We start from the raw sequence: 10442 nt of genomic DNA on the forward strand, positions 1-10442 counted from the left end.
CAGCTGCCATCACCTTTCTGCTTTCCTTCAGAGGCTGCACAACACGATCCCTGCAGAGGGGACAGCCAGAATCTGTCCCAGCAAACGCGCAGCTTCTCCATTCACTTTGGCTGAATGTGCAGATACAATGAAAAGCATTGTAAAAATGTTACAGAAGGGGAATTTTTTCCATGATTATTGTGTCTGACACTTACTTGCTCAGATTACAAGGAAAAAATGAGAGCCTGTGCTTTCACTGCCAATCCTAAAACCTAATCCTGGAATTAGGGCTTTCTCCCCCCTTTTTCCAAGCAAGCAATAAGCAAAGTCTCTTTACCCCTTGTGCACAACGGCATACTTCAAAAACATGCTTTGTCACCACCTGTTTTTCCAAGAGGGTTACAAGGTACACCTCTGAATAAGCTCTTCCAGGTCCTCTCCCTTGTCCAAAAAAGGAGATTTCAATTTGAAAATTGTGCATCTATTATGCCTCAGAACAAATTCCTAAGATTACTTGAACAAAATTACCAGACAACTTCTCTGCTTTCCTCCCTCTCCCATTTCTTACAGTACAGACTTGTTAATTTCACTGCTGTATTAGTGGTTGTCCACATTAGGTTCACTACTCAAATAGGAGCTAAACTGTACACTGATTTGAAAATATTTTTTACAAGCAAGAGAAACAGCAGTATTCTAAAACTGAGCTTGTAAGAGATGTATATTCTCTAAGAAAAAGAAGGTGTTTAAAAGAAAGGTGAGAAAGACGATTGGCACCATTAAATCCGGAGCCCTGGAAAAAACTTCTGTAAACATGTAAACAAGTCAGTAAAAACACCTTTCCATTAGTCAGTCAATCAATCAGACAAATAGAAAAACACCCCAACCCAGGCATCCTTTTCCTACAGGCCATTCAAAAAAAATAATAACCAAGAGTTACAGAATTCCTTAAAAGGAAAGCAGAATATACTAAAAGATAAATACATGATGTCGTTACAAAGGAGAGAGATAAATGAGACATAAATAAGATGTATACATATATGTCCGGATAAATGCAGTGAAGAGCACTACTGATGACCAAGTCCTGATGACCAGTATGGGCTCCCATTCCTAACTCTGCCAGTATCTTACTGATAGTTCTGGGTTTCCTCAATTGCTCTGCATTGCCATATGATCACATTGTTCTATGAGCCTGAAGGGCATTAACGAAAACCACACAAATGATTTTAAAAGTCATCAAAATGTCAAGTGATGCAGCAGTCTGCCTCAGTACAGCAGAGTTCATGTCTTTGACTATGCAGTGACTTTTTTTTTTTCTTTGCACATTGTGTGAGCTCTGAGCTACAACACTTGAGAGAACTGATGCTGGATGTCTGCTGAACAAGGCAAAGAGGGAAGAGGAAAAAGAGGAGACCTTGGACCACACAGCATTAGGACAGTTTGGACAGAGAAGTACGTTATTGCTGATGCTGGGATTCGTAACGCTGATGCTGGATGCAGTGCAATGGCACATGGAATGGAGATCCCCAGCAGTGTTAGGAATGTGCACACTTCCATAACCAAGGAATGATGCAAGGCTTCAGGGAGGCACTCCTGACACCTCCCTGAACCCACATGTATATCTTTCTTAGCTTCATCTCTCTGGAAAGTTCAATTATATGAATATTGCACTTCATTCTAAAGGAAAAACTGGAGATCAGAAGCCTCAGATTCAAATAACTCCAGTTTTTAAGGGTAAAGTATCAATTATGAGATTTTTTTTTCTTCTATCAGAAAGTTGCACATAGCATTTTGGAGAAGGTACTGCCCAAACTAGCTACTGGTGCAGCAGTTAGGACTCACAAACACAACATTCAAACTGCAGCTTCAAACATGACCTTGAATGTGGGAGACATAGCTATTGACTACTCCAGACTGACTTTGTTCCCAAGTCACAATATAGAATGAAAACAAGCAATGTGACCTTGGAAGTTTTCACAACACGCAATTTTTGTTTCTTGTCCAACTCTACTTGTAGCCTCTCCTTTCCATGAAGCTTCCTGCTTTTACAGGAGATGGTTAAATTTTGTTGCCGCAATCCATTGCCTGCAAACAATGAGTCAAAGATTATTTGGTTTCTGAAGCCAACCTATTCTGTCTCTTGCAAATAAAAACACACAGGACAATTTACTCTGATTATATCATTAGAAGGGACTCATTTCCCACAGCCATTAGCTTTTATGGCACAGGTTTGATGGCCCTGTTTGCACAGCTTTGCACCAGTAAAAATGCAAAGCATATGGAACCAAAGGGTTTAAATCTTTTTTTATTAAATATCTTGATTTAAAGGGAACTTCGGATGCATGGAGCTGTGTTAATTCCCTTGTTTCCTAAGCGGGAACATGGGCATGGGAATCATTATACTCTAGTCACTTCCAGCTGCTAGGATCTCCCTAGGAGTTGGCCAGCTTGGCTACAGTCACGCTGCTATAGCGAAGCCCTGAAAGGCTACTGCCATACCTCATGGCTGATTTCATTTCTTTTGTTAGTAAGCACGACCAGCAAGTAACACAAGTGCAACCCAGAACGGTTAGCACATTCCTGTGTATATAAAAGTAGACCCAAGCTACTGTGTTTTTTTTTTTTTCCCAAGCATCTTCTAGATCTTCAGATCCTTCGACCCCAAATCACCTCCCCAATATGCCTTTCTATTGTATATCTAGTATTCACCAAATTCTTGCTTTCCACCCCATAAAAACACTAGCTCTTCCTGCTTCTGCACTTGCATTCACAAACCTAAGAACAGTGCAGAGGACTGGCAACAGCTCAGAGCTGTTTCTTCACAAGGGGCATCATCACGGACTACCTGCTCCACAGGTACTTCCTCCATAGCAATGCAAACAACTCGCTTGACTTTGCTTTATCTGTATACGTTGTGGATTGGAACAAGTTTATTCTCTGTTCCAGACTGCAATTCTTAAAGCTGAATATCTAGAGGAACCGGTCCCTCAATTCTGAACACAATATAACTAAATTTTGCTTTACAAAGTTTTTCCTGAAACAAAACAAAAGCCCCAAACCACTGCATGCTTACATATAAACATGAAAAGCTGTGTGTATGGGTACAAAAGGATGAAACGTCAGGATTAAAAGAAAACACTGAACTCATAATACAGAAATTATACTCACAATTAGAAAACCTCAAGAGTACCAAGTTAAAAGTAAGACTGATATCAAAGTGGGTAACCACCACTCTTTATGGACTTGTAGTGTGGAGTGCACAAGTTCTGGAGGGAGATATATTTAGCAGGGCTATTTTAAAAATGTTAATGCCTTCTGGACTACCAAATGTTAGCTATTTGTTATTTCAGTAATTTGCTTTTCAATAGAGTTTTGCGTATTCCAACACGGTCATTGGCCATGAGAACAACAGAATGTGGTAAAAACTTTCTGGGATTTTCTTTTATTTTATTGTTGTTGTTATTTTTATTCTATTTGAATGCAGAAACAGTTATAAGATGTTGTATTTTAATAAATGTGTGATAACAGCACAAGAATTTTAAGATACAATTTGACCATTAACAGCTGAAGCATGAGTCCTTCAAATTTGAGTTCAACTGCAGTGCTTTTCTGAATATACACATCAAAACTGGATGAAAACAAAGATCTTCTACAAGAACAATGAGACATGGAGTTTCTAACATAGGAGACATATGCATTCATCAAAAACATTCAAAAAAATTGAAAAAAAATAGCAATCATAGCTGCCTAGGAACGGGCACTGCCTAAGCTCCATATAAGCCTGTTAGGTTTTTGTAACATGGGGGCGAAGACTACATAAAACATGACTGCAGGCTGTAAAATATGCAGACTCATATACTAACTCCAACTACTGATGTACATTTGAATGCAAACTTCTGCTTGTGCTTCTGCAAGTAAGTACTCACATATGTGCATGTTTTGCAGGTGCAGTTTAAATGCTCTGTAGGGGACAGCCTTCAAATATGCAGCTTCAAGACTTTAAACAGGTAGTGATTTATATAATGTTCTGAAGTCATGCCACTGCATTTTTGACAGAAAAATGCAATTCAACAGCTTTGCTTAGATTGGAAGAGCATGCTTGCTTATGTCATTAGTTTTATTTAGGTCATTTTGCATCATTCATGCCAAAGTGTAAGTTGTCTCAAGTTTTGTTATTTCCTGGGAGTCCTGTTTGTGTAAGAAGATGGGATCTTGCCATGTTTAACCTCCTGCTTTCCAGCAAGAAGCTCCCATCTCAAAGAAGTAAGTTGTCCTCAGCACAGTACTAACTCCTGTCACCCTGTGGAGGTGAAGTGGAAATAAATCATACTTAATTACAGTACAGCAAGTGGAATTCACTTAGCCCAACTCACTTGAACACCAAAAAGGAAGAGAATTTATTTTGGAGAGGGGAGGTACTGGTTTAATCAGATTTGGATGACTTTTGTGATGCCACCATACATCACGCGGCTCTATTCATAACACAGCTACAACAACAGCAAAATACCAAAAATACTGAAGTTTTTAAGATTTGAACTCAAAAACACTGTGCCGCTAACAATTCCCAAGTCAGTGGCCAAAGAAGGGGCCCTAAGAAAAATAGAAATCCAGCATCCAGGAGCATTATCCCACCTGCCTGAAGCTAAAGAATTTCCCTCCTCCAATAATTACAGTTAAAATCTCACTCATATGTCTTTTGATAATTACAAATACTTCAGACTCATTACTGTCACCACGGGTAACAGCAGGCAGAAATTACCGCAGGCATATGACAACGATGCCATGGGAAGCATAGAAACATATTAAGAAAAAAGACAATTATGAACTTCGCGAATTTCTGAATTTAGGCAAACATAGACTCAGCTAGAAGTTGCCTTTTTGGCAGCTTTCTAATGCTGTAAATTCCTATCATCCTGAAGCACTTACATTTCGCTCAAGGGGTTATGCTTGTTCTGCCACCAGAACAACAGGGAATCCTGAATGGCTGGCAAGAGGCTTACTCCTCTTCTTGAAGAAAGGTTCCATTACAGTGGACAGTGAACTAATTCATTAGAGCCCTACATCCTTCCCAAAAACTAAATAGCCCAAGTCCATTTATGCAAGCTGCCAAAGAAAAAAATGTTTTTATTTGTTAATAAAGTTCAAGTGCCTAGAGAAGAATAACAGACCATAATCTATTTTGTCCATCAAAAATTATGCCTATTTAAGCAGATTAAAAAGAAGTACTACATCTATTTCACTGGTTAGGCAGAAGTCAACAATTAGTAATGGACACATACAGTTGAAGACAGATTTTGTTGGAAAGGAGACATAAGTAGAAACACTGAGGCCTTAAGAATTTGACTTCAAAAAGATTATTAACATAAAGGAATTGATGTTCTTTTCCAGATTTTTGTTTTCAGTACATTCAACTTGAGAAGCTATTTTTTACACCAAAATGTCTGCACTACCAGCTACCGTAAAAGCAGAGGAGAGTTCATATATACACTTCTTGAAAATATATGATTTTAGTGTCATTAATGTATTTTAAGATCACTGAGCAACTTTTCAATCTCAAGACAAAGCCATTCTGCTTGTCCTTCTTGGCAGACCTCATTAAACCAGTGCCTAAGAAACACCTGTCCCAATACTGAAAAAAGCATGTTTTTGCCACAGGTAGTTTTTAGATGCATATTGGTCATAAACAAAATAACTCATGTATATAGCATAGATTTTATTTGTAAAATGAGAGTAATGTTTCTTACATCTATTTCAAAGGCGTGAGATCTCTTATACTAAGAACTTACTCTCAAGTATATTAATGATGAATCTTACTTTCTGAAAGAGTCTTGATAAACATCAGCAGCCAATGTCAACTTACGCAATTTGTAAATGACATGTTTCTCTTCTCACACCTCCTACTGTAGATTAGCAATACCAACAGATCCAAATCCAAGACCGAATTGACACGCGCATCTCTTTGTTTTTATTATTTCCATTTTAAAACTGTCTTAGTTTGGTAGCTCTCTGTTGTACTACACTAATACCTGGAACTGATGTGGTTTTGTCTTCAGGAGTCATTCATGTGAAAAGTTCCTTGATGTTCTTATTTTGTGACTGAGTTCTTTTTAGGAACTTGAAAAATATTGCTGGCACTTTGTGAAGCATATGGGAGGTTATAAGACTCACTGATGTTTTAATGTCCTGTTTATGTATGTTGAACATACAACCAGATGAGGGTTTATTTGATGAAGATTTTCTTAAGCTTCCATAAAGCTCACATTCTAATATCTTACTGATGCTCTGGGAAGGTAAATCAAACTTAGACTGTACTTTAAAGGAAAATCAAATTTATTCATTCAGGCATCTTGACTAGTGGAGTATAATTCCTGCTTGCTCAGTTGTTACTGCAGCTCCAGCCCTTGAAAGCTAAAGGACCAGAGAAGCTACTGCCTCTTCAAACTGCTCTGAAGAGCATTCCTGCTGCATGCAGTCTTCAAGCTGCAGCGACACGTCCATAATGACATACAGCCAACCTTCCTGGTGCACCAAGAGTATGTTTATTGCTCCTCTGGTTTGTGAATTGACCATCTCTTTTCCCACAAGCACCCCATCTTAAACATCTGTAGTATGGAAACATTGCAAATGCTATACCTGCAACCACCTATTTCATTCAACTTGCAAAAAACATAAAATAAAGAACTACTGAACAACCCCCCCAAAGAAATGTATGAAATTGCAACAGATTATGAGAAGTGTGCAATCTCCAAAGTAAATGTATGCATACTTTTGGCATAATAGCTCCACAGGCAACACACAGATAAGCAAACCTCCCCACGGCTATTCCTCAGAAGTGCAACCCACTGCTATATTCCCTCTCAAACACTCAGGTTGGCTTTCCCAAGGATGATCTAACACCCTTAGGGAGCAGATCACCCACACAGGCTCAGGAAATTATAAATGGGCTTTCTCTTCTCCTTGGATTGCTTCAAGACTTAGGAAAGGCAGAACAGCCTCAATGCTCAGTATCCCATACAACACAGCTTCCACTGTGCCCTAGACAGAAATGGGCTGGCACAGAAGAGAAATCAAGAGACAAACTCATGGTTAAAGCTATGAAGATGTACCATTTATTTCAGGTTTTTGTTGGTTTTGTTTTGTTTTGTTTATGCAGGGACATTTTCTGACCACTTCGCATGGGTGGTTTGAATAGCTTTTCCTAGTCCTTTGAGAAGTGACACAGTAATGATTTATGAAACTTTCTAACTAGAGGGAACACACATGAGAATATAATGTGACAAAACTGGCAAACCACCAACAAACCAGATGAGAGAACATTAGTGAATTATGTTTGGCATCAGAAGTCCTGCTGTTGGGATAAATCAATGAGCAGTTGTCCCTGCTATCATCACAGATCCTCTCCTTTCCCCAACCCCCTAGCTGGTCCCAATGGTGCTCTAAATCCCAAATGGTGCTCTAAAGAAGACTGGAAATACCAACTTTTAAAATGTCAAGAGATTTGTCAACCATGGCTATGTACTAGAATTGTCATATGACTGTTCTTTAATTCTGAAACTGGGGATAAAGACTTTCATGCCATCCAACTCCTGTATGCGCATCACACGTAAGCTCTGCTTACTTGAGTTTCATACAAGAATGACCCTGTAGGTATTTTGAAAGCACCAACACCTCAGCATTCAGATTTTAATATACTTAAAAACTGATTTTTGAGACAATTCTGGGATTTGAACCAATGTTCTCTATTAACCCTGACCAGTCAGTCATCCTACAGTATTTTATCCCTGTGTATTCCATGTGCTTATACAGCAGATACAAACTAAAGACTTTCATGAGTTCAGTTTCTGAGTGAGCCAAGTGAACTGACTCTCTCTGCACCTAAGTGCAGAAGTTACACAACTGATTAACACAATGCACGCATGTTCTCTTGCTGTAGAATTCAGCTTTTATTCACTTCACTGCTTTACATCTTTAGGAGTTTGTCAGTTTTCAGTGTTCCATAATAAATTCAGGATCTGTGTAAATCACTACAACACGAATTTCATTTTGAATTAGTTCCATTCTTAAATCAGGTATTTGTTTTAGTTGGCTTAGTGAACTGCAAACTTCCCTTGGTAAGACTTAGTGAACAAGGGACCCTTTGTAGAAGAGAGCAACACTAACCTTTTATCTGAGCTTACAGAACCTTTAATTTGGGACTTGCGGCTTTACAGTGTTGTGAGATTTCCTTCTGCACTCCTCTTAACTGCAAACTCGGGGCCAAGTTCTACCTTTACTTACACCCAGGCAATAAACTCACAACTCAAATTGTAGTTTGCGGAACAAACACGTCAGGTAGCATCAAACTGCATGTTTTTCAGTTAGAAGAGCAGCAAATGCTCCAACAAGAATGAATAAATTTCAGTCCCATGTACATTTTATACTCATTCCAGCTTCTTTCAGAACTGGAGACTCACTGCAACAGATGCGTGGTTTCTGCCAAATCCACACATAAATAAACTCAACTTGCTGATGGCACGGGAACAGCATGATGCTCTTCTCCATGCCCAGCACTGTCAAGGCAGAAGCAAAGAGGAGTGGCTGCTTCAACAAAGCTGCTGCGCTGCCAAGTAGCTGTACATGGAGCTGCTGCTCCGCGTTTCTCCAGCAGCAGCCTGCAGAAGTTCAAGGAACTCAGGTGGTGCTGTGCTGGCTGAGAGAGCTAACACAACCAAAGGTAAAAAGCAATGAGAAGTAAATAATTACAATCATAATCAGCATCCAAACCCCTACCATTTATGTGCTCACTCAAGGAAAAACAAACCAAAACACTCTTCTTGCTTCCACTGTGGCTCTAGCCTGTGAAGTGATTATGTATGAAGGAAAGAATTCAGTGTGACTTTCAGCTTTCATGAATTAGCAGAGGTTTCAAATAAAGAGGAAAAAAAACCAAGATCTATCTGAGTTACAGACTGCCCGATCTGGTAGCTGCTGTCACAATAAACACGTAACCCATGACTTACCATCCATGTATATTTTCACTACCAAGCACAACAAAGAAAGCAAGCACCTTTGCAGCCAAAGCCCCAAGTACAATCTTCACCTATGTCCTGCTGTTCTCAACACTCTTTGCACTATTGCACCCAGGAGCTACACTCGTAAGCAGGCACACCACTGCACTAAGGCACAGCACTCTCCTCTCCATAAAGTTTCAATTAGCCTTTAAACTCAATTACACTGCACAGAAAAGAATCTGGAATGCTGGATGCAAGCTGTCATGTTTCATAAGCCATTTAATAATATTATATTTTATTTTTTCCTATTGACATTTAGTTTGGTTTTGAACTCAAAATATGAAGCCAAAAGAGCAAAATAAATTATCCTGTGAAAGTTAACAAATTATTCCATTGTTTTTAACAGCACTGGGCAAATCCCACTGAATTAGGCATGAATTTGTCACATATGCAGCAAGGAACTTAAGACTAATACATTGTTCCCATTGCAAATCTTATTTTTAGAGGTTAGAAGTTAATATTCTAAACTTGCTCCAGGCTTAAACATGGAATAAGCATTTATTCCAGAAGGGGAAAAGGAAAAAAAAAAAAAAAAAAGAAAGAGGGAAGGAAAGAGGGAAGGAAAGAAGGAAGGAAAGGAAAGTGACTGACAACTTGCTCTGCGTTTCTGATCACGACCAGCTGAATGGGAGAGACCCTTTGTGGACTACCGGACTAACCTGATGGCTCCGTCTTACAAACTGCATGACTTGAGGGACACTTGCACAGCCTCCTGGCCCTGCCCGCGACGAACCTGATGCCAGGGTTATTTTTGGGAAGCCCTGCCACAACCCGAGGTGCTGCCCGCCTCGGCCAGCGCCCTCTCCGCCCGCAGCAGCACCCCGGGCAGGGGCAGGAGCTCTGCCCGCACCTCCACCCCCTCCGCCGGGAGCCCCGGCAGTGCCCCCCCGACACCGCCGCCGCCCGGCCGCCCGCCGTCCCCCCCCGGGCCGCGGCGATCCCCGGGAGGCACCCCGCTAGGTGAGCCGAGCCTTTCGGCGACTTACGGCGCTGGCAGAGTCCCGGCACGGCCGCCAGCAGCCGGGCCGCCCCGAGGAGGGCCCCGGGGCCGCGCTGGCACTTGGGCACGGAGACGATCCCCGCGGTGAGGCACGCCAGCAGCGGCACCCACATCGTGCGGCGCGGCCGGCCCCGCTCCCGCTCCCGCTCCCGCTGCCGCTGCCTCTCCTCGGGGCCGCGGCTCGGCGGCGCGGCGCGCTCAGTCCCGGCCCCCGCGGGGGCGGCGGCGGCGGCGGCGGGGCCGGGGGAGGAGCGGCGGCGGCGGCGGCGGCGGGCCCGGCACAGGTAGGGCGCGGGGCGGCGGCACCTCAAGGGCAGCGCCCGCCGCTCCCCTCGAGGGGCTGCCCCCCCCGGCGGCGGCGGCAGCGGCGGCGGGGTGGCCCCGGGCGGGCGCGGAGGGCGGCTGCCTCCATCCGC

The 10442-nt window shown here is 42.0% G+C and overlaps 1 protein-coding gene across 2 annotated transcripts in view; it reads right to left on the reverse strand.

The window, feature by feature from the left end:
* ITGB8 (integrin subunit beta 8) overlaps positions 1-10291 on the reverse strand; it is a 47878-nt gene extending 37587 nt beyond the window's left edge. For both annotated transcript variants that reach the window (XM_083823214.1, XM_083823215.1), the window contains exon 1: positions 10013-10291. In XM_083823214.1, coding sequence (XP_083679340.1) covers positions 10013-10139 — 127 coding nt within the window. In that variant the 5' untranslated portion in view covers positions 10140-10291. The remainder of the gene's footprint in view (positions 1-10012) is intronic.
* Positions 10292-10442: the final 151 nt, after the last annotated feature.

This window comes from Anser anser, assembly GCF_964211835.1.
Source record: "Anser anser genome assembly, chromosome: 2".
Lineage (NCBI taxonomy): Eukaryota > Metazoa > Chordata > Aves > Anseriformes > Anatidae > Anser > Anser anser.